This window comes from Chanodichthys erythropterus, chromosome 16, assembly GCF_024489055.1.
Source record: "Chanodichthys erythropterus isolate Z2021 chromosome 16, ASM2448905v1, whole genome shotgun sequence".
Classification (NCBI taxonomy): domain Eukaryota; kingdom Metazoa; phylum Chordata; class Actinopteri; order Cypriniformes; family Xenocyprididae; genus Chanodichthys; species Chanodichthys erythropterus.
Genome location: NC_090236.1, coordinates 25,112,449 through 25,136,374, shown reverse-complemented (window position 1 = coordinate 25,136,374; position 23,926 = coordinate 25,112,449). Strand labels below are relative to the sequence as shown.

The window sequence follows — 23,926 nt, the reverse complement described above, 5'->3', positions numbered from 1 at the left end:
TTTATAACACCATAAATTACAGTCACTTTTGATCAATTAAATGTATCCTTAATGGATACAAATGTTAATTTCTGAAAAAGACAAAAATCTTGCTGACCCCAAACTTTGTGTGTTCAGTGCAGTAGATATGATGTTAAACATTAGACAATATGCAATTTGCATGTTTATGTGCATCATATATTCAAAAGATGGCACAGATTTATCTACATTGTCCTTGAGATATTGATGCTTAGACCTGAATATTTACTACTATTTCATATTTTGACAGACAACCTACAACCGAAAGTAGTCATCATGTTACAGCCATTGAGCATAATAAAAGCAGTTTGCTACATGCAAATGGTCCAATAACCCCTTACGATTTTAAGATTCAACCCCCTAAAACTTTTCTTTACGCATGTTTTTGGCTCAAATTAGTGGCAATAACATAAAACTGACAGGCTGTGATCAGGTATAAGACTATAATCATGTTAAAACATGCCAGGTGATTCTGAGTGAGCTAGTAGCCTTTGTGTAACTTTGTCCTGTTATTAGTAGTAGTTCACTCAGACCTTTTACATGACTAATGTAGGCAAACTTCTGTTTCTGGGTCCTCATAGAGATGGATGCTGTACTTTGAAATCTACAAGGTCAATCGCAGTGGGTCTGACCAGCCCCCTTTCTTTTCTTCCAGCAGGTTGTAAAGCCATTAATGCATCAAGGCTTTCGTTCACCGTTAGACCTCAAAGTGCGAGCCCCTCTCTCTCTTTAGTCTTTGGTTAAGATCAGGGGGGCGAGGTCTCCTTGTTCTCAAATGAACCATGTACTGTCTCTGGACTGCAAGATTCGGACATATTCTACTACACTACTTTGTCTTACACTTATGGATTATTAATACAGCAGCAGGTGCAAATGTTAAGGTAAATCGTGTTCGGTTTTGTATATATCGCTGTGAAACACTCTTTGGGCTTGAAGTCGTATGCTTGATCTACTAAGGCTGGTTTGAATAAGCGCTCAGTTAGAAATGCCGGTTACAATGCGGGAAGCGAGAAGAGCCTCTGTGGCGGGCGTAACGTCAAACTTTCACACCAAAACACGGTTTTGACCACGTCCAGGAGCACGGCATTGCTCTTTTATAACGCGTTGCGTGCTCCTTCGGATTCTGAGATCAAAGCCCAGCTAGAGTTTTTATGTCTGGAATTTCCCAAATTAAAACTGCACATTATTATTACTTTTTTCATCGCGATTTTTTTAAACCGCACGCACGTTTTGCTCATTCGCGAGCACATTTTTTTAATATTGAAAATGTCTTTTTCACGTGCCATCTGGACTCCGTGCCGGTGACAACTTTTCTTTCTGTTGCATGTTTTGAGTTGATTCGAGGTGAATCTAGTGATGGGAAGTCCGCGACTCATTTCCGTGAATCGGTTCTTTCGAACAAACTGGCAGCTCCAGTAGTACTGAAAAGATTTATCTTGAACTCTGTCATGGAAACTAGCACCTTAATTAAACAATTTAATGATAAATTAAAAAGGAATTTATACCTGTTTGATAATACGTTGGACCAGCGGTTTGGAAAGGATGGATGGATGATTCAGCTGCGGGCGCCATCTTCAGGTCAGACGTGCAGACGTCAGACTTTCACAGTGCATTATGGGTATTCTGTTGTCATCTGTTCTACGCTCATTTTTGCGGTGCATTAGGGGATTGAATGAGTGCTCTCGATAACGTTCTATGGTTTTGAACAACACCACTACAAATGGCCTCAAAAAATGCACCCTATTTAAAGGTGCGAAGTGTAAATTTTAGTAGTATCTATTGACAGAAATGCAATATAACTATGTTTTCAGTGGTGTATAAACACCTTACATAATGAACCGTTATGTTTTTGTGACCTTAGAATGAGCCATTTCTATCTACATACACCGCGGGTCCCCTTACATGTTTAGTCGCCATTTTGCGCCGACATGTTTCTACAGTAGCCCTAACCGGACAAACTGCTCTACAAAGTGCATTTGCTTGACTGGCTACTCTCTTCTGTCTCAGACGACTACATCTTTGTCCTGTGTTGGCCATCGTAGCTTCTCTATATTGCAATTCGCAACCTCACCGCTAGATAAAATTTACACACTGCACCTTTAAGGGTATAGGGGACAATTTGGACTCAGTCTTAGTTTCAAAGCGCCTTATTAAAAGACTGATTTAGTCGACATATAAATATGTCACCGCGAAGTTCCATTATCCTGTTTACATGTTGCAAGTTTACATAGGCTATTGCTGTTTTATTTTCGTCTGTCCAGTTCATTTTCTTAAAGACATGATTCAGCACATTGCGGCAAAAGTCATTTAGATCGTAAATATAATTTGCGTACTAAACTGGTTAAAATTCATTTACATCGCTCAGCTGAAAAATGACTTTCGAGAACAGCTGATTCAGTCTGATTCGTGATGGAATGGTTTAAACAGATTTTGTAACAGGTTTTTCTACCGATTCACTAAAAAGATCTGAATCAAAAGAACAATTCGTTTACGAATCAGACACAAAGTAAAGCTTTTTGTCCTGCTATGGTTGTCCATAAATAGAGCATTGTCATTCGCTCAGTTGTTTGGTCTAACATTTATGGGCGTTATAGTCATAGCCAACATGCTGTTTGAAAGTAATACTATTGCTACAAAAGATGTTTTGATGCTCAGTTCGGTGTGTTAATAACCAGTTCGACCTGACCGGCGCCGTGTTCTAGCATCAGCAGACTAAACTCAAATAAAGTGACATTTCGAAACTCATCAGGCCCATATGGTCTCACTAGGGGGTCTCCATTTTAGGACTGCATTAGAAAGTGGGGAAAAGTCTATTGTCTATTTAGAATCTAAACATCTACAGGGCATTCAGATAAAAAACATATGGGCATGCAGACTCTTGTTTGGACAAGATCCCCTTAAGATCCCCTGCGTTTGGGGCGGGGGACACTGGAGTGGCTCTAGCCAAGCTGTTTGGGTTTGTAGAGGGGGCTGCCAAACCCCCTTACTACAAAACATCCCATGATTACGCATTTCTACAAGCCTGCAGTAATAGTCAGTGTTCTTGCTTTAAGGGTCATATTCTACTGTAATCACGCTTCTAAAGAGACTCAGTCATGAAAAAGACAGTAAGTACACATCTATGTCAAAATGTCACTTTCAAACAAGTCGATTTCATGCTTAAATATACCATAACTTTCCAAATGTCAGTTGTGGACTAAACAGCGCACTGTTCGGGATGGGTCAACGGGTGCATAGAGCTCTAGGAAGAAAATGGTCTTTGTGTAAATCCTCCTCCTTATACCGAAAATTCAAACGTTGACCATTAAAGCTGGTTTGAGATCAACCATGCTGGGCAGCTCTTCTCTTTGAGAGCTTCACAAGACTTTCCAAGGAGCCGTGCCTGTGCTGTGTTAAAGTTCACTGATGCACGGCTTGAAGAGGAGTGATTAACCTGCTGTCTAGACAACAGGAGTCTGCTTAATTTGCCTACAGTCGCTTGCCCTTTCATCTGGGCCGTTAGGGGGGCTCCATCCACCTTCGTCTCCGTCTCTTCCCTAAAACTGCCCTCCACTCATCTCCCTCTCCCTCTTTCTCATTCAAGTAGCAAAGTCTATCTCATCTTTAATGTCTAGGCTTGTCTTGTTTGTCTGAGTTTCATTGTGTGTTTTCCTTAATGTCCTATTTTTTTTCTGCTCTCTATTCTCTCTACTGTAATCATTCTCTCACTGTAAATGCTTGAGTCGAACATTGGAAACGAGACCTGTGCAGCAACAACATTTGACTAATATTAGTGCCTTGATAGTCATGACAGCTTTTATCCACAAGTTACACAGAGACGTGGTTGTGTCTGACAATAATTGCCATTGTTTACAGATTTTCCATGTTATCATGCAAGTGTGCAGCAGTGAAGCACTGTGTGTCTGTCTTTGCCAGGACAGCAGTGAGGGGAGGGAGGATTTCCAGAGGCAGCCAGACGAGGTAGCTCAGTGGTGGGGTGAATGGAGCAGCTGGTCCACCTGTTCCCGTACCTGTGGAGGAGGAGTGCGCTCTCAAGAGCGTCACTGTCTGCAGCAGAGGTAAAGCACTCTTAACTAGTACACACATGCTCTTTCAGATCCAGCTCACCCGAGGAAAAAAGACTCTCTGAGTCTTTACTAATCAGAAGTGACAGGTCCAAGGTTCTCCACTATGGGTTGAGAGCTGTCAATTTGACCCTGGTCTGAACCCACTTTTCACACCGGGTAATGTCACCCACGATCAACTTGTAGGTAACAAAATTAATTTAATGTTGGATTATTTGGCCCTGAATGCTCAGTCTCTCTTTAATGGTTTTACTTAGATTTCATGAACAATTTTGATCTGTAACTGGTTTACATTTAAAGCCAGCATGAAACGGAAGTTGTGATAGTCTTTTCTTCCTAAACGCCTTCTCAAACAAGAAAAAATGTAGAATGGATGGTTGTGGTTTGTTATTGCTGTGATCTCATGATGTGAGTGACAGGTTGTCCTGGCTTTGTGCCAGTAAACACGTCATCAGAGAAGAGATGTGTCAGCAAAAGGGAGAGGAAGTTATTTTGATTAAAGATTACAAGGGCGCATGAATTTTTTAACATTTATTATTCATTTTAGTTTATTATTTTCTTCAAAGAAAGAGAGAAAACAATGAACAGTTGTCCCATCTATTGAAGATAAACCTTGTATAAATCAGCGTTTCCCTTCCTCAACCTATACCAGAACACAGACTAACTCAAGTGAACCCTCACATGAGAAAGGGGGGAAGTGGGAGAGAATTCCCCTTTGACTAATATCCTCCAGAGCACCCAGAGGAATGTCATGTGGAATTAAAATCAATCCACTGGTCCACATGACACAGGGAATTCTGCTCAGAATGACAAACATATTTATAAAATGGCTTTTAGAGCAAATGGTCAAACATTTTGGGGAGATTCCATTGGAGATAAGGGCCCTGGCTGAGCCAGTCCAGCTGGCTCCCATTAGCACTTCCCAGTATGGTGGAGGCAGCGAAAGGTGTGTGTGTGGGGGGAGGGAACGGACGGAGAGAGCTAAAAAGATGAGGAGAATCATGGAGACGTTTAGAGAGATCCTAGTGGCGTATGCTGTGTTTTGGATGCTGGTTACCAGTATGGGATGCTGATGTTCCCATTTGGGCTGTTATTGTTAACAAAATCATTAAAACATTTATTGATTTATTTTTTTAGCTTCACTTCAATGAAAAAAAGTTAATAAATATTAGATGAAAAACTTCTAACTAAACGCAAGTTAGAAATGCCTTGGCAACTAACTGAAATAAGTTTGAAATGAAGCACTAAAATTGCCAACTGGAAATAAATACATGCTAAAACTGAACAGAAACTGAAATCAAAACTAACCTAAACTGTATAGTAGTAATATTAAAAAAAAAAAAAAAAAAAATGACAAAAGCACAAAATTCTAAAAATTAAACTAAAATGAAAGGTGCTCTAAGTGATGTCACACGTTTTTAGGCCAAAACATTTTTTGTCACATACAGCAAACATCTCTTCGCTATCCGCTAGCTGCCGGTCCCCTGAACACACTGTAAAAAAATGCGGTCTCTGTAGTCGCCACAAGCTCCGAAAACGGCAATAAAAACAAACTGGTGCAGTCTGGACCACGAAACATAATAAACATGCTCCAGCCAATAACCGAAAAGAATGATTTTAAATGCGCGTTCATGACTGTTTCAGGAAGCACGGAGGGGAGGGGGAGGAGGAGGAGGGAGGGTCTAGCTAGCCTCTGTTTTGTTTGACAACACTTCGAACGTCAACAGGAAGTTACTCTACCCAGGATCGCTTAGAGCACCTTTAAAATGAAAACTGTAAATAAAAAATAAAAGCTCATTCAAAATATAATAGTATATAAATAATACTAAAATAACACTGGTTTCAAACTGAATAAGCTCCAGCCTTGACTGGTTTAGTCCAGTACTGGTGTAGGCAGTTTTTTTTCAATATGAATGATAGCCAAAAACAATTGAAAACTGAAAAACGCATGCCAATTTTCTAGGAATATCAGTACCATATAGGTTATTGGTCCATATTCAAGATTTATTGGTAATAGCTGATATTAGATATTTAATTGTGCAGCTCATTTCCCCTATTTTTACATACATTTTTTAAAACACCAATAACACTGTTAAAGGCACAATATGTACATTTTCGCCGCTAGAGGTCGCTTATTCAAAATAAAGGCATAGCTTGATGACACCTTGATTTCGCGGACTCCTGGGAGGTGTTGTCTTCTTCACGTCTACAGCCAGTGGAAAAGAATAGGGACGGGACTCATGTAGAAATCATGTTCATGGATGAGATTATTAATTTTACTGTAGTATGAAGCAGAGCAGGGGAGAGTGCTGTGCGAGCAGAAACAAGGCCGCTGGAGTGATTGCTAATGTGAGACGAGCGTGACACGCCTTGCGAGCAGCAGAACTTTTATTATACCGCATTATTATACCGCATACCACTTTTATTATACCGCAATCATTACATTTTTTTGTGATGCCTAAATTCACTTGTAGCATTTAAAATGATTTTATAGTGTTGTATTTTATTAAACATTGTTATACTATTTTTTTTAAGAGAGAACAGTGTAGAATTTTAATATCGTCCATTTATTGGTTGTCCGCCATTACACAGTTTCTGTAGATCCTTTCATGAATGAGTAAAAATGTTATGTCTCATCAAGATGGACTTATATGCAGATGAACTGTTTTCAGACTGACGTCGACCCACAACATCAACAGTTCCTTCTGCACTGGACTGTCCAAACAGTATCAGCTGTGTAAAAACCAGGTATGACACAAAGTTTATGAGATCTTCATAAAGATTATTGTGTATAATTAAAGCATGACCTGTAATAATGTGTTACTGTGTTACTGGGTGGAATACTCCATCCGAGCCAACTGGCATAACTGTGCATTTTTACACATGTTGGCTTGAAGCTTTAATATCTGCAGGCTGTTTGACCTGTTGCCTGGCTCACGAACTGTGTCTTTATTGTTGTCTGGATGTTTGCCTAGCCATGCCCAAACAGCAGAATCAGCTTCAAACAGCACCAGTGCTCTCAATTCAATGCCAAAGCCTTCGGCAGGAAGCACTATGAGTGGGTTCCACTTTATCCGGGTAAAAAACGTCCCTCAGTGTTTGCTTTTCCAACTCACTCTCTCTCTCTCTGTGTTTTTTAAAATCACTTTAGTATTCTGAGCTAATTTGCTCTCCTTCTCTGTCTTTCAGCCTTTCGGTGTTCTAGACTCTTCTGAATTTCTTGTCTTGGCCCCTGGCCAGCTCTATTATAGCTCACAGATGCCCCTTTAGGATTATTTCCTCAGCCCATAGTCCCCTATGTACAAAAGAGGCCTCTCAATGCCATAAAGACCTTTTATCTCTAGAGGAATTCTCTAAAGCCTTGATCGTAATGATGTTTTGCTGATGTCACCTCCTGTTCAGATGATTACATCAACATCTCCAATAAGCCATGTGACCTCCAGTGCACCACAACCACAGGAGAAAGGCAGCTGCTGGTGCCTGCCCACGACGGGACATTCTGCAGGGACGGCATCTACCAGGGTGTTTGCATCGAGGGCCAGTGTCAGGTGTGTCAGAATAATGTTTGGTGCTAATATTATTTCAAGCTTTAAGAAGCCAAGGTCCTGAAAGGTGAGAAGAGCACATTAATGCTATATTTAGGATGACTGACATTCTAGCAAAGCCGTTTTTAATTTTTAAAAATTTTTATTGGTTGATAGCATTGGGTCTCTTTTGTGTAGAAATCGTGAATCATCATTAAGTTCACACTTATTGATTTATTTATTTACACTAATTTATTCTAAATGATTATAAAAGCCAGACACGGACACATTAAATCTGTTGAGCTAAAATGTATATTTTATTATTAGTATATAACTGGACTGTAAAATAAAGTGCTACCATAAAATTAATGTAAACATACACTATTTAACGTTTGTCCCTCTAACTGTTAAAAAACAAAACGGCATGCATTTTTTTGCGGAAGAACATTGTTTTGGTTGTGCTTCGGCTCTGTGCATTTATGGCACCTGTGAACACATGGAAATCCAAAAATATTGTCATCTGACCATGTAAATGCAATATTTTATGCTGTTGTTTTGACTAATTGGAAACACATTTTTTAATTAATGATGTTACAAAAGTTGTTATCATGATAATTGCTATTCTGATATGGTCAAACGTTGCAATTTTTTTATAACTGATATTTTGGCAAAAAAGAGAGAGAGAGAGAGAATATCCTACTATGCATAAAAACACACAAAAAAGTCAAACAAATCATTTGCTACACATTTGCTGTTTAGGCATCACAACATTATCATATAAAGGAAATTCATTTTAGTATTTCTAGAGATTATATTTAACAGTGTTATTATGTTATTAGTGATTTTGAAGCGTGACCTAATGGGATAGAGATCAGAGATAGGGATCAGGTTTAAGCTGGTGTCATAAAGTGATCACTGTTGAACTTGTGTTTGTGAGATCATGCTCTGTGCTAACTATTCTGTTGTCTTGGTTGCAGGTGGTAGGGTGTGATGGGAAATTGTATTCCAGTAAAACCATAGATAAATGTGGAGTCTGTGGTGGAAACGGTGGTTCTTGTTATCGTGTCTCAGGATCTTACCGGAAAGGGATCACACAGTTAGGTATACCTTACGCTAGCATTGAGGGTTGATTAGACCATCTCCGGTCAATTTTGTTACCTTTTATCTATGCATTTAATAAATTAAAGGGATAGTTCACCTAAAAATGAAAATTCTGTCATCATTTACTCACCTTCATGTTCTTCTAAACTTGTATGAATTTCTCTCTTCTGCAGAGCACAAATAAAAGATATTTTGAAGAAAGTTGGTAACCAAACAGCTTTGGTTCCCATTGTATTTTTTGTCCATATAATAGAAGCCAGTGGGAATCCAAACTGTTTGGTTACAAACATTCTTCAAAATATCTTCTTTTATGTCCTACAGAACAAAGAAACTCATAGTGGTTTGGAATGACATTGGAGTTAATAATGACAGAATTATTATTTATGGATGGACTATCCCTTAATGAAGATGTTTCATCTGACACAGTCATTAAACACAAGCATTATTTTAATGATAAATGATTTAAAATGTATTAATTTGTCTTTGTGTTTTTAGGATATGTGTTCATAACCAATATACCAGTTGGTGCCACTGATATCCAAATCATAGAGCGGCGGAAAACTGAAAATATTTTGGGTAAGAGTTTCCCCGTTGTATCAGTCAAAATTCTGGTGGGCAAAGAAAACAATAAAGAGTGATTAAATGTATCTTTCATCATCTTCCAGCTCTGTCTGATGAAGCTGGTCACTTCTTCTTCAATGGGAACAGTGTGATTGACAATCCACAGAACTTCCATGTTGCTGGGACAGTCTTTAAGTATAGGAGGCCGGCTAACCTCTTCTCTGATGGCTTTGAGTACATCATGGCTCAGGGTCCCACCCATCAGGCCCTGAATGTCATGGTAGGTATATAGGTATGTAAAATCACAACCATGTTTTTTTTATTTTATCTCATATGTGATCGTCTGATAATATCTCAGACAGTTTGTAGTATGTGGTATTAAAGACAATTAATATTTAGTAATATTTAACTGCACTGACACTATCGAATGAGAACAAAATTTGAATAATGCTGGATAATGACAGTAACTTCAACACTGTTATTGAACAGAATTGAATCAACACTTGAGCTGAATAATGACACTGTTGTCTTCAGTAGAGCTGCTTATTGCTGAATTGAGCTGGTTTCATAATTGATAAGCTTTGCAACATTGACAAGTTATTGAACTGAACTGAAACAACACTGAACTAAATTGAGCTGAATGACTATTATCTTCTGTAGAGCTGTTTTACAGCTGAAATTGATGAATTGTACAACATTAACACTGTTATTTCCTGTTTATTAATGTGAAGCTGCTTTGAAACAATCTATAAAGCAATAAAAACTGTGACTTTTTTCAAGTTGATAGTCTGTTTATTGTTTATGTGCAGTATTACAACCTCAATGGAAAGATGGCTCACATCACATACGAGTACACAGTTCCTCGAGCTGCGGAGCTGAGGGCAGCACCTCCCATGGCCTCCACCCCTGAGCAACCTCAAATAAGCAACCTGATGTCAAAGACATCCAAAGACCCTTCACCGGCAGAGCAGAAGGTTAACACGTCCTCTACGGAGCTCTCCTCCACTCATAATGAAATCGAGGCTCGTAAGGAATATGGAAAGAAAGACAATCAGAGCACTTCTTTGGTAGCCCAAGATAATGATGAGGTGCATGTGGGCCATGAGGAGCTGTTGTGGGGACTTCAGGCCTCTGTAAACTTCAGCGAGCTCCCTGGTCTGGTGTTGTTTAGACCTGCCAGTGAGGTCCTCCAGAACGAGCTTGATGATGAAATGCACCATCTTGAGGCACAAGGCAGTTTTGGTAAGTCATTTTTAGGGGGAAACATTTTGGGTTCGTTCATTGGCATTTCATGTCGCTTTCACATAAGAGGTTTTGGTGCAGACATTTGTGTAAAAGCCGTTTTGCTTGGGAATTGCCCTTGGGTCTGTTTGGAAAAGGGGGTTCTGTTCATGTGAACTACTGTATGGTTCATGATTTATGTAAATGCGGGAATATTTTGGCAGTATGAAACAAGAATAACAAAAACAAACATTGTTCTCAATTTCAGCTTTTGTTGAGGGGAGATGGTGATAAACAGTTGTAGTTCATACTCAAGGTGATTTATCAAGTATAAGTATTAAGCAAATAATTTGAATCAACATTCAATATGAAAGCAAGGAGGGCAATGAAATTTGGTTTTGAACTTAAGTAATTGTACAGAGTGTGAAACATCATATAAGTGCCTATATATTTTAGTGTATGCATGCACTGTAACAAAAAGTATGTTTTGAAAAAGAATTATATTGCGATAAATGCTGTATAATAATTATATTAAAACTAATTCTGATTAATTGTATTACTGTTTTTCACAGATGTAGTTAGAGTTTGTTAAAGAAACATGCTAAAATAGTTTTTTATACTTTATTAACTTAAGTATGAAATGTGTTATTTTTCTACAGTACAATTATATACACTACCTTTCAAAAGATTGGGGTCAGTAAGATTTTTTTGTAAGTAAGATGTTTTTGAAAGAAGACTCTTATGCTCACCAAGGATGCATTATTTGTATTTTATTAAAATAGACATGGTATACACATTAATATTTTGCAATATTATTACAATTTAAAACAACTTTTCTATTTTAATATATTTATAATAAATAATTTATTCCTGTGAAGCTGGATTGCAGTCTTCAGTGTCACATGATCCTTCAGAAATCATTATAATTTGTTATTATTTTCAATGTTGAAAACAGTTTTTGTGGAAACCGTGATACATTCACTCTTAAAAATGCTGGGTTGTTTCAACTCAAATTTGGGTCAAATATGGACAAACCCAACCATTTAATTAAATATTTTAACCCAACGGCTGAGTTTGTCTATATTTGACTCAGCATTTCTTAGAGTGTTGTTTTCTTTGATAAATAGAAAGTTCAAAAGAACAGCATTTATTTGAAAATAATATTTTATGAAATAAATGCCTTTTTGATCAATTTAATCCTTCCTTGCTAAAGAAAAGTAAATATTTCTTTCAAAAAACCGACCCCAGACTTTTAAAGGTGAGTGTATATTTTATTATTAAAAATACAGTAAATGTTTCTATTATACATTCTTTTTAAGTAACTGAAAAATATCCAAATTGTCAAGTGCACATACTGTAAATATTGTATGTGAACAGAACTTTTATAAGATAAAGGAACTCTAATCATGGACTAATTAACTATGCTTTGCTGTTGTCCAGGCCCTGATTCCAACTTGATTGATGGTGATTCGTCTAGTTCCAGTGATTCCAATCACACCTCTGTGCCAGTTCTGAAGAGTCTCTTCTATGATGGGGCGTCATGGCCCTCAGGCTCCAGACAGCCCTGTAAAGATGGTTCTGCACTCTCAGGTTGTGCCATAATCAAGCTCAACTCCAGCTCTTCACTGGACAACAGCCTGACACTGGAGATTTACCCGGGCAGCCTGGACATGCACGGTTCAGATGGAGAGCCTCAGTCTGAGCCCAGGACTAATGACTCCACAAACCACCGGTCCAACCTTCTCCAGCTCCACCAGGTGGAGCCAGTGCAGACCCCCCACAGTGAGAGGTCAGACAGAGGGCATATGAGTGGATTGAGCCTTTAAATGAATGTTCTGACATATTTATTGCCATGGTCTGGCTTGAGTTGTTATGAATGGAAATGTGCACCAATCTTTCAAAACGTCACTGCATCCTTTCCACAGATGTGCTTGTTAGGGTAGAAAAAAGGTAGAAAGCTTTTTCTTTCCCAGCCTTCAACGTTCTATTCTCAGAGGGCAAGTTAACACGAAATTATGAAAAACAAATGAGTCTTTTCTTAAATTATGGATATTCAGGAACTGAGGGGATTTACATTTTCTGCTGTAGTAACTGTATTGATGGTAATGTAGTTCAATGAATCAAATTCTGGTTCAGACTTAAGCAAACATACAAACTGTGAAAACGACGAAAGTGTCAGGGTGGGTGAATTCAAGGTCTGATGAGTTATGTGCACTCGTTTTAGCCTATGTGCGATTAAACAATAGGCTTTAGTTTTTTTAAAAGTTATAATTTTGGCCTTTCTGGCTTTATTCGATAAGACAGTTTGAATTGAGGCAGGAATCACAAGAACAGGATTGGGTTTTCCAAACTACACCAGGATTTTTACGTCATTTTCTTTACAAAAACAATGTATTTACTTTACAAAAAGAAAAATTCAAGCAATGAGAAAAATTATACAGCTATAATATAACTAATGTGTAAGTGAAAACAAAAACAATTTACATATTTTGTCTGTATGATAGCATTTAAAGGTCTGTTTCCTTGTTAAAATAGTTGATTTGTATGTTAACTAATGTAAAACATTGTTTTAACACAGTATAAGCCAAAAATAGTATATAATATATAATATTTCAGTTGTGTGACAAGAAAAAAAAATTGAATCAGTCATTTGAACCAGCACCGCTCATGAACTTTTCTTCTTCTGCCTTTTCTCTCTCTCTTTTCTTCTACTCTGGCAGTAATGAGTTTGAGGTGGAATCTCTGGATCATGACATCAGCATGTCCGATATGTACAGATGGAAAGTATCTGCATATGCACCGTGCAGCTCAACATGTACCACAGGTGCAATTACAAGCACACAGAGCATATACACAGGCACTGATACACATTTGCAAACACACAACGAACCTGACCTTATGCTCTGTCTATAGGTATAAGCGCTTCTTATGCCTTATGTGTGAAGTATGATGGGTCAGAGGTGGATGAGAGCTACTGTGATGCTTTGACCAGGCCGGAGCCCACACATGAGTTCTGCACAGGGAAAGAGTGCCTGCCTAGGTTTGATACGGACACTTCATGCCATTACTTGAGTTGTAATATAATTTGCTATACAGTGAAGTAAATTCTTAAGTAAAGCTATTTGGAAGCCACAGATGCTGATAGATCTTAAGTTGGGTTATTCTGTATTCTGAGGCAGGTGGGAAACTAGTCGCTGGAGCGAGTGTTCGCGGACATGTGGGGAGGGGTTTCAGTTCCGCACGGTGCGCTGCTGGAAGATGATGGCGCCGGGATTTGACAGCTCTGTTTATGATGAGCTGTGTCTGGCTGCGGAGCTGCAGAAGCCCATGACACGGAAAGCCTGCAAGAGCAAAAGCTGCGGCCCGCAGTGGGAGATCTCAGACTGGTCTGAGGTCAGTGTGCACTTTATTTTGAATTTGCATGTGAATCGAATATTAGCTGCCAAAAGTGATGTATTTCTGCACAGTTAGTTGCACTGATCTCAATTTAGTTTATTTGTATAACGCTTTTCACAATACATATTGCTCCGAAGCAGCTTTAAAGAAAACCCTTGAGCAAAGGAAATACATTTATACTAGTATAACTAGTAATTATTACAGTAATTATACTAGTAATTATTACAGAAATAATATACTTTAAAAGAATATACTTAAGTGTGTATTGAATGTAATGTTTTCAGACACTTAATTGAATGACAATTGGAATTAAATTAAAATGTATTATGGTTTAAATTTATATTAAATGCAATTAGCTGAGCTTTTTTAACCCACTTAAGTACATCTTTTTATGTAATAAGTCATTTCAATCACTTTTATTGTTTTTGAAATATGGTTAAAGTGTACTGACGAATGTACTGACAAACATTTATGGTAAAAGAAAATACTTTAATGTAATATCTATTGAAACCTCTATGTTATGCATTTACATATATTTGTAATTACACATTTGTAATGATCAAGTTGCAATTTAGTACATTAAATTATTAACTTTAAATGTAACATCAAATAAAGTTGATAAAATAAAATAAGTTAGTCAACATCATAATAAATGTACTTCTTTAAAGCATGACAATATTTTATTAAAGCATAATGATTTAAAATGTACTTTGAAGTAAAACTTTGTTAATTTGATATTATTACAAAGTGCACTTTTTAAAAAGTGCACTGAAGTGTTTCAATAAGCAGTCATGAATGTGTACTCTTTTTAAGTACACTTAAGTGGTCTTGAATTTTATTAATATTATATTACCTGCAAGTACAGTTTTTCTTTTTACAAGTTTACATTCAGTAAAATTAAGCACACTGTTAATAACAAGGGATGTGCTTTACAAATCCATTGGACCCTTCACATTTCCGGGGTTCTCAGAAACAGAAGTCGTCATAGTTGGGTAAACTTCTATAGCGGTGAATGGTAGATGACAGCAAATATAATTTTTGTATTTGCATTGGCTGTAATAGCAAAAGAAAAAAATCCTCAATAGCATTTCCATGACTTTTCAAAAGAGGGAAAAATGTAGAGAAATTGATTACCGCAGTCAGATCATATGTCAAATTTGCCATCACTTTGGAATCCTCCTCACACAATGGACAGACGAATGTGGATAGTGTCTTTGTTAGACATTATTTCAATGGAACTCTCAACTTCTCGTATGCATGGATCCAATGTTAAGATTGTGAATTTATGGCCCGCTGCTTTTGATATTGTCTCAATTTTCTGAACATCTTAACCATAAATCTCTTTTGTTTTGTTTTGTTTTTTAATTTATTTTGTCTTCCTTCTGTGTTTGTATTATATTTTTATTTCTATTTTCTTGAAGTCTACCAGGGGTGGGATGATTTGGGGTTGGCTCTACATTTGTATAATTGTATTCTCGAATTTCTTTACTTTAAAAAACAAACAAAAAAACTCAAACAGCTGTTAACAAAAAATTTGCCATCACTCCCCAGCCTTTGTATTAGAAACGAAACACCCTCACAGCAGCGTTACTTCGTTTTTTGTCATTTACTGCAAACGTATAGAGTTTCTAAAAAACGTAACTAGATATGCAATGTTAATAACTGTGGAAACGCGTCATTACAGTCCATTTAAAGGGTCCATAGTGAGCCAAATGTGGCAGTTATCGTAGTGAATTTCATTCTGATAGTGTTCAGCACGGTGTGGCGGTCGTGGGGTGAGAAGCCGTGAGGTGCGCTGCTCCATGGAGGCCAGATTCTGTAACGAGTCCACCAGACCAGTCAGCCAGAGAGAGTGTGAGGGGCCGCCCTGTGACCGCAGGTGGACCGTCTCTGACTGGGGGCCGGTGGGTTTCAGGAAACATCCTGTAAAATATCACATAGAAACTTAAAATAGATTGTCCTTTAAACATGACATTATGTGTCTTTATTTCTCCCTCTCTAAGTGCTCAGGGCCGTGTGGGGAAGGCAGGATGAGACGCTATGTGGTGTGTAAGAATAGTAATGGAAAGGTGATTTCTGATGGGCAGTGTGATCCAGAGCTCAAGCCTCTGGCGGTGCATCCGTGTGGAGACAAAAACTGCCACGCCCACTGGGTGGAGCAAGAGTGGGAACAGGTGAGCTGTACTGCAGTTTATGAATGCTTCCCATCCATCTGCTACGCAGTGTTATTTTAGCATTGTTTATATATTATCAATATATTGAGTTTTTTACTATAGTATTTTGTGTTGAACCTTTCCAGTGTAATGCCACATGTGGCCGTGGGGTGAAGACACGTCAGGTGGTGTGTGCAGGGCTGGAGGGTGGTGTGTTCAAGGAGTTCCCCGAACGGATATGTGACAGATCCCTCAGACCTGCAGACAGTGCGGCCTGTTTCGAGAGACCCTGCTCCAAGTGGTTCACCACTTCCTGGTCCCAGGTTAGGAGTGGTTATTATAGTTTAACTGCTTTAGAAACTCTTCTTGTTGAATTTTACATTTTCTTCAGAATTCAAGAGTTTCATGCCATGTGCAGCAGGTTCATTGGGATGTTTACATATGAGGCACATGCTGTGACAGTGTAGTTCAAAATACTATGTATTACACAAAATGTCATGTGCCAAATGTCATAAAGTCACAATTGTGAGACTTATAGTCATGAGAAATGAGGTCTCAGTAACAAGAAAAAGTCACAATGATGAGAAACGTTTAGAGAAATGAAGTCTCCGTTACAAGAAATAAAGTCACAATGATGAGAAATCAAGTAGTTGCAATTGTGAGACATATAGTCACATTGTGAGACATGAAGTCTCCGTTACAAGAAATAAAGTAACAATGATGAGAAATCAAGTAGTTGCAATTGTGAGACATATAGTCACATTGTGAGACATGAAGTCTCCGTTACAAGAAATAAAGTCACAATGATGAGAAATCAAGTAGTTGCAATTGTGAGACATATAGTCACGTCGTGAGACATGAAGTCTCCGTTACAAGAAATAAAGTCACAATGATGAGAAATCAAGTAGTTGCAATTGTGAGACATATAGTCACGTCGTGAGACATGAAGTCTCCGTTACAAGAAATAAAGTCACAATGATGAGAAATCAAGTAGTTGCAATTGTGAGACATATAGTCACGTCGTGAGAAATGAAGTCTCAGTTACAAGAAATAAAGTCACAATGATGAGAAATCAAGTAGTTGCAATTGTGAGACATATAGTCACGTCGTGAGAAATGAAGTCTCCGTTACAAGAAATAAAGTCACAATGATGAGAAATCAAGTAGTTGCAATTGTGAGACATATAGTCACATTGTGAGACATGAAGTCTCCGTTACAAGAAATAAAGTCACAATAATGAGAAATCAAGTAGTTGCAATTGTGAGACATATAGTCACGTCGTGAGAAATGAAGTCTCAGTTACAAGAAATAAAGTCACAATGATGAGAAATCAAGTAGTTGCAATTGTGAGACATATAGTCACGTCGTGAGAAATGAAGTCTCAGTTACAAGAAATAAAGTCACAATAATGAGAAATCAAGTAGTTGCAATTGTGAGACATATAGTCACGTCGTGAGACATGAAGTCTCCGTTACAAGAAATAAAGTCACAATGATGAGAAATCAAGTAGTTGCAATTGTGAGACATATAGTCACATTGTGAGAAATGAAGTCTCCGTTACAAGAAATAAAGTCACAATAATGAGAAATCAAGTAGTTGCAATTGTGAGACATATAGTCACATTGTGAGACATGAAGTCTCCGTTACAAGAAATAAAGTCACAATAATGAGAAATCAAGTAGTTGCAATTGTGAGACATATAGTCACGTCGTGAGAAATGAAGTCTCCGTTACAAGAAATAAAGTCACAATGATGAGAAATCAAGTAGTTGCAATTGTGAGACATATAGTCACATTGTGAGACATGAAGTCTCCGTTACAAGAAATAAAGTCACAATAATGAGAAATCAAGTAGTTGCAATTGTGAGACATATAGTCACGTCGTGAGAAATGAAGTCTCAGTTACAAGAAATAAAGTCACAATGATGAGAAATCAAGTAGTTGCAATTGTGGGACATATAGTCACATCGTGAGAAATGAAGTCTCAGTTACAAGAAATAAAGTCACAATGATGAGAAATCAAGTAGTTGCAATTGTGGGACATATAGTCACATCGTGAGAAATGAAGTCTCCGTTACAAGAAATAAAGTCACAATAATGAGAAATCAAGTAGTTGCAATTGTGAGACATATAGTCACGTCGTGAGAAATGAAGTCTCAGTTACAAGAAATAAAGTCACAATGATGAGAAATCAAGTAGTTGCAATTGTGGGACATATAGTCACATTGTGAGACATGAAGTCTCTGTTACAAGAAATAAAGTCACAATAATGAGAAATCAAGTAGTTGCAATTGTGGGACATATAGTCACGTCGTGAGAAATGAAGTCTCAGTTACAAGAAATAAAGTCACAATAATGAGAAATCAAGTAGTTGCAATTGTGAGACATATAGTCACGTCGTGAGAAATGAAGTCTCCGTTACAAGAAATAAAGTCACAATGATGAGAAATCAAGTAGTTGCAATTGTGAGACATATAGTCACGTCGTGAGAAATGAAGTCTCAGTTACAAGAAATAAAGTCACAATAATGAGAAATCAAGTAGTTGCAATTGTGGGACATATAGTCACATTGTGAGACATGAAGTCTCCGTTACAAGAAATAAAGTCACAATAATGAGAAATCAAGTAGTTGCAATTGTGAGACATATAGTCACGTCGTGAGAAATGAAGTCTCAGTTACAAGAAATAAAGTCACAATGATGAGAAATCAAGTAGTTGCAATTGTGAGACATATAGTCACGTCGTGAGAAATGAAGTCTCCGTTACAAGAAATAAAGTCACAATGATGAGAAATCAAGTAGTTGCAATTGTGAGACATATAGTAACATCATGAGAAATGAAGTCTCCGTTACAAGAAATAAAGTCACAATAATGAGAAATCAAGTAGTTGCAATTGTGAGACATATAGTCACGTCGTGAGAAATGAAGTCTCAGTTACAAGAAATAAAGTCACAATAATGAGAAATCAAGTAGTTGCAATTGTGAGACATATAGTCACGTCGTGAGAAATGAAGTCTCCGTTACAAGAAATAAAGTCACAATAATGAGAAATCAAGTAGTTGCAATTGTGAGACATATAGTCACGTCGTGAGAAATGAAGTCTCAGTTACAAGAAAGAAAGTCACAATGATGAGAAATCAAGTAGTTGCAATTGTGAGACATATAGTCACGTCATGAGAAATGAAGTCTCCGTTACAAGAAATAAAGTCACAATGATGAGAAATCAAGTAGTTGCAATTGTGAGACATATAGTCACGTCATGAGAAATGAAGTCTCCGTTACAAGAAATAAAGTCACAATAATGAGAAATCAAGTAGTTGCAATTGTGAGACATATAGTAACATCATGAGAAATGAAGTCTCCGTTACAAGAAATAAAGTCACAATAATGAGAAATCAAGTAGTTGCAATTGTGAGACATATAGTCACGTCGTGAGAAATGAAGTCTCAGTTACAAGAAATAAAGTCACAATGATGAGAAATCAAGTAGTTGCAATTGTGAGACATATAGTCACGTTGTGAGAAATGAAGTCTCAGTTACAAGAAATAAAGTCACAATGATGAGAAATCAAGTAGTTGCAATTGTGAGACATATAGTCACGTTGTGAGAAATGAAGTCTCCGTTACAAGAAATAAAGTCACAATGATGAGAAATCAAGTAGTTGCAATTGTGAGACATATAGTCACGTCATGAGAAATGAAGTCTCCGTTACAAGAAATAAAGTCACAATAATGAGAAATCAAGTAGTTGCAATTGTGAGACATATAGTCACGTCGTGAGAAATGAAGTCTCAGTTACAAGAAATAAAGTCACAATGATGAGAAATCAAGTAGTTGCAATTGTGAGACATATAGTCACGTCATGAGAAATGAAGTCTCCGTTACAAGAAATAAAGTCACAATGATGAGAAATCAAGTAGTTGCAATTGTGAGACATATAGTCACGTCGTGAGACATGAAGTCTCCGTTACAAGAAATAAAGTCACAATGATGAGAAATCAAGTAGTTGCAATTGTGAGACATATAGTCACGTCGTGAGAAATGAAGTCTCAGTTACAAGAAATAAAGTCACAATGATGAGAAATCAAGTAGTTGCAATTGTGAGACATATAGTCACGTCGTGAGAAATGAAGTCTCAGTTACAAGAAATAAAGTCACAATGATGAGAAATCAAGTAGTTGCAATTGTGAGACATATAGTCACGTCGTGAGACATGAAGTCTCCGTTACAAGAAATAAAGTCACAATGATGAGAAATCAAGTAGTTGCAATTGTGAGACATATAGTCACGTCGTGAGACATGAAGTCTCCGTTACAAGAAATAAAGTCACAATGATGAGAAATCAAGTAGTTGCAATTGTGAGACATATAGTCACGTCGTGAGACATGAAGTCTCCGTTACAAGAAATAAAGTCACAATGATGAGAAATCAAGTAGTTGCAATTGTGAGACATATAGTCACGTCGTGAGACATGAAGTCTCCGTTACAAGAAATAAAGTCACAATGATGAGAAATCAAGTAGTTGCAATTGTGAGACATATAGTCACGTCGTGAGACATGAAGTCTCCGTTACAAGAAATAAAGTCACAATGATGAGAAATCAAGCAGTTGCAATTGTGAGACATATAGTCACATTGTGAGAAATGAAGTCTCCGTTACAAGAAATAAAGTCACAATGATGAGAAATCAAGTAGTTGCAATTGTGAGACATATAGTCACGTCGTGAGACATGAAGTCTCCGTTACAAGAAATAAAGTCACAATGATGAGAAATCAAGTAGTTGCAATTGTGAGACATATAGTCACGTCGTGAGACATGAAGTCTCCGTTACAAGAAATAAAGTCACAATGATGAGAAATCAAGTAGTTGCAATTGTGAGACATATAGTCACGTCGTGAGAAATGAAGTCTCCGTTACAAGAAATAAAGTCACAATGATGAGAAATCAAGTAGTTGCAATTGTGAGACATATAGTCACGTCGTGAGAAATGAAGTCTCAGTTACAAGAAATAAAGTCACAATGATGAGAAATCAAGTAGTTGCAATTGTGAGACATATAGTCACGTCGTGAGAAATGAAGTCTCAGTTACAAGAAATAAAGTCACAATGATGAGAAATCAAGTAGTTGCAATTGTGAGACATATAGTCACGTCGTGAGAAATGAAGTCTCAGTTACAAGAAATAAAGTCACAATGATGAGAAATCAAGTAGTTGCAATTGTGAGACATATAGTCACGTCGTGAGAAATGAAGTCTCCGTTACAAGAAATAAAGTCACAATGATGAGAAATCAAGTAGTTGCAATTGTGAGACATATAGTCACGTTGTGAGAAATGAAGTCTCAGTTACAAGAAATAAAGTCACAATGATGAGAAATCAAGTAGTTGCAATTGTGAGACATATAGTCACGTCGTGAGAAATGAAGTCTCCGTTACAAGAAATAAAGTCACAATGATGAGAAATCAAGTAGTTGCAATTGTGAGACATATAGTCACGTCGTGAGAAATGAAGTCTCCGTTACAAGAAATAAAGTCACAATGATGAGAAATCAAGTAGTTGCAATTGTGAGACATATAGTCACGTCGTGAAAACTTAAGTTTTAGATATAAGAAAAAAGTTACAATGATGAGAAATCAAGTTGCTAAGTGACTATTACAAGAAATTGTGGAATTTAATCGCAATTATGCAAAATGAAGTTGTGTGAAAAGATAAAAGTCAAAATTGTTAGATAAAGCCACAATTATGAGATAGTATGGGATTTAATTGAAATTATAGAAAGAAACTTTAAAATACAAGACGTTGTGTGATTTAAAGTCACAATTACAAGAAATTAAAGTTGCAATTACAAGAAATAAAGTTGCAGTTTTGAGAAATAAAGTCTCGATTATGAGAAATAATGTCACAGTTCTGTCACTCAAGAACATGTCCCATGTGAACGCCTGCTTTAGGTGCTGTCACATTTACCATTGCTTGGCGAAGTTTTGTTGGTGAAATCCAGTCTTTTAAATAGGAATCCGCACGATAGGGCGTTTCATGTGAGGGGGTAAAAGTTCCCCACAATTTTGATGCTCATGTACAGGTTCAGGTTACGCAAATTCACTACAATGACCAACAGGTAGCTTCTTCTTTTATTTCTGTGAGGGGTGCTACATGCATCAAGGACAACATACCTTTTTTGCCTGTGGAAAATGAATTTTCCCTAATGTTTCAGCACTTTAAAAAGCGTTTCTGTATGGCATCTGATGCACATGACTCTAACCCAGACTAATTATACAGGGCTTCTGTAAGACCAACTTTTTAGAAAATATTTACTTTTGCACATTGCACACATTTGCACAAGTCATCAGTGCAAACAGGCTGTGATTTCTCTGTTCCGGATAATGGTTAATTAAAATGTTAACCGCTCACACTTGTATTTGTGTGTGTACCTGTGCCCTGCAGTGCAGTAAGACATGTGGGATTGGAGTGCGTGTGCGAGAGGTCAAGTGTTATCAAGGAGAAGAAGTGGGCCATAGCTGTGATTCAACACTGAAACCAGAGGCCAGGCAGAGCTGTGAGGTGCAGCCCTGCACCACTGGACCACCAGGTACTGTTATAGCAAACCACAGCACTACAAATACAAACAAACTGAGGTCTCCAGACCGGCTTGAGATGGCCTAAGCTTGGATACGCACAGCAGATTTTCAACAAGACAGGCCCAGAGAAAACTGAAAAGAAATCCAATCTATCTTTATTTGGAAAGATGCTATAAGGCCGCACCCTGGCAAGGCTGTTATTTGATCATGCCAGTTGTAAGTAGTTTACGCTGTACCTTTTAATGAAACACAGCAATGGGTGCGTGTTAAAAAGCTTGGCTCAATTAAAAGCACATGTGGATCTATCTTGGCACAACGCAAACTAATTCCTGTGAAATTTAGACCAGATTAATGCTTTGTTGTTTTTAAGCTTTGCAGGGCAAGTGCATCATGCATGTTGTCAATTTGGCAGCCAATTTTGTGTTTTTGGACAGCAGTGACATTCCTTGTTCTCAGTTAGCGATTTAGTAGGGAGAACACGGTACAGACCTGCACTCCCTGATGTTCATTGAGATCTACTTTAAGCACTTTTCTCAACATCTCGGCAAAGATCAATCTTTTGAAATCTTAAATTAATGAATTAACTAATTAATGAATGTATTTATTTATTTTACAGTTTTGTCTTTTTACATGAGAAAAATAAATGTAAATATTTAAATGTATGTATTCATTATATGACTTTCTCTGTTATTAAGCTAGGATTTTTTTAAATGAATGAATGAATTTATTATTATATATATTCTTTGATATAGGTATTTTAACATTTAAAAATAATAAAATAAATACATTTATGTATTTATATAATTCAAATGAATGAGAATAACTTGATTCAAAATTCATATCATCCACATTTATGTCTTTTAAAATTGTCTATTTACTATTTTTTCCCCAGCTGAGGATGCTTGTCAGGATAAAGCGACAGCTAACTGTGCCCTTGTCCTGCGGGTGAAGTTGTGCACTCACTGGTACTACAGGAAGGCCTGCTGTCTGTCCTGCAGGAACAAGAGCCAGTAAAGGCTGTCCGGCTCCTCAACTGTGGCCTTGCAGTTAATGTGAAGACCCTCCTCCACATACTGGACGCACTGAACCCAGAACTGTACCACTGCCTGACCACAGTCCAGCCCTACACCCCTCATTGCTGTCACTCTCTCCTCCATATTGAAAGGTGCTATATCAAAAGGGCACTGGCCCTTAAGTGGTCCTGCAGGGACCTAGTAAAGGCAGCTCCTATAACTGGACTGCAGAGGAGCCGTGGGTCTACTGATGATAGAGACACACTGTCCTCTGATCAAACAACTGTACCGGTTCCTCCTGTGT

At 37.5% G+C, this 23,926-nt stretch overlaps 1 protein-coding gene across 1 annotated transcript; it reads left to right on the top strand.

Annotated features, from left to right (window-relative positions):
* The first annotated feature begins 532 nt into the window (after positions 1–532).
* Positions 533–23,623, top strand: si:ch211-267e7.3 (ADAMTS-like protein 2). The gene is made up of 18 exons (XM_067363531.1): positions 533–899; positions 3,934–4,076; positions 6,755–6,830; positions 7,058–7,160; positions 7,485–7,630; positions 8,584–8,707; positions 9,203–9,283; positions 9,373–9,548; positions 10,078–10,510; positions 11,930–12,278; positions 13,210–13,313; positions 13,403–13,529; positions 13,669–13,882; positions 15,634–15,789; positions 15,889–16,059; positions 16,185–16,361; positions 22,476–22,620; positions 23,502–23,623. The coding sequence occupies exons 1-18, from the start codon at positions 801–803 to the stop codon at positions 23,621–23,623; spliced, it is 2,946 nt and encodes a 981-aa protein (XP_067219632.1). The 5' UTR covers positions 533–800.
* Positions 23,624–23,926: the final 303 nt, after the last annotated feature.

Bases quoted from the DNA above. Each gene is read 5' to 3' on its own strand.
- si:ch211-267e7.3 (XM_067363531.1), top strand. From the start codon at position 801: ATGTACTGTCTCTGGACTGCAAGATTCGGACATATTCTACTACACTAC. The intron at 9,549-10,077 runs GTAGGTATATAG...GTTTATGTGCAG, and splicing joins ATCAGGCCCTGAATGTCATG to TATTACAACCTCAATGGAAA. The intron at 13,530-13,668 runs GTTTGATACGGA...ATTCTGAGGCAG, and splicing joins GGGAAAGAGTGCCTGCCTAG to GTGGGAAACTAGTCGCTGGA.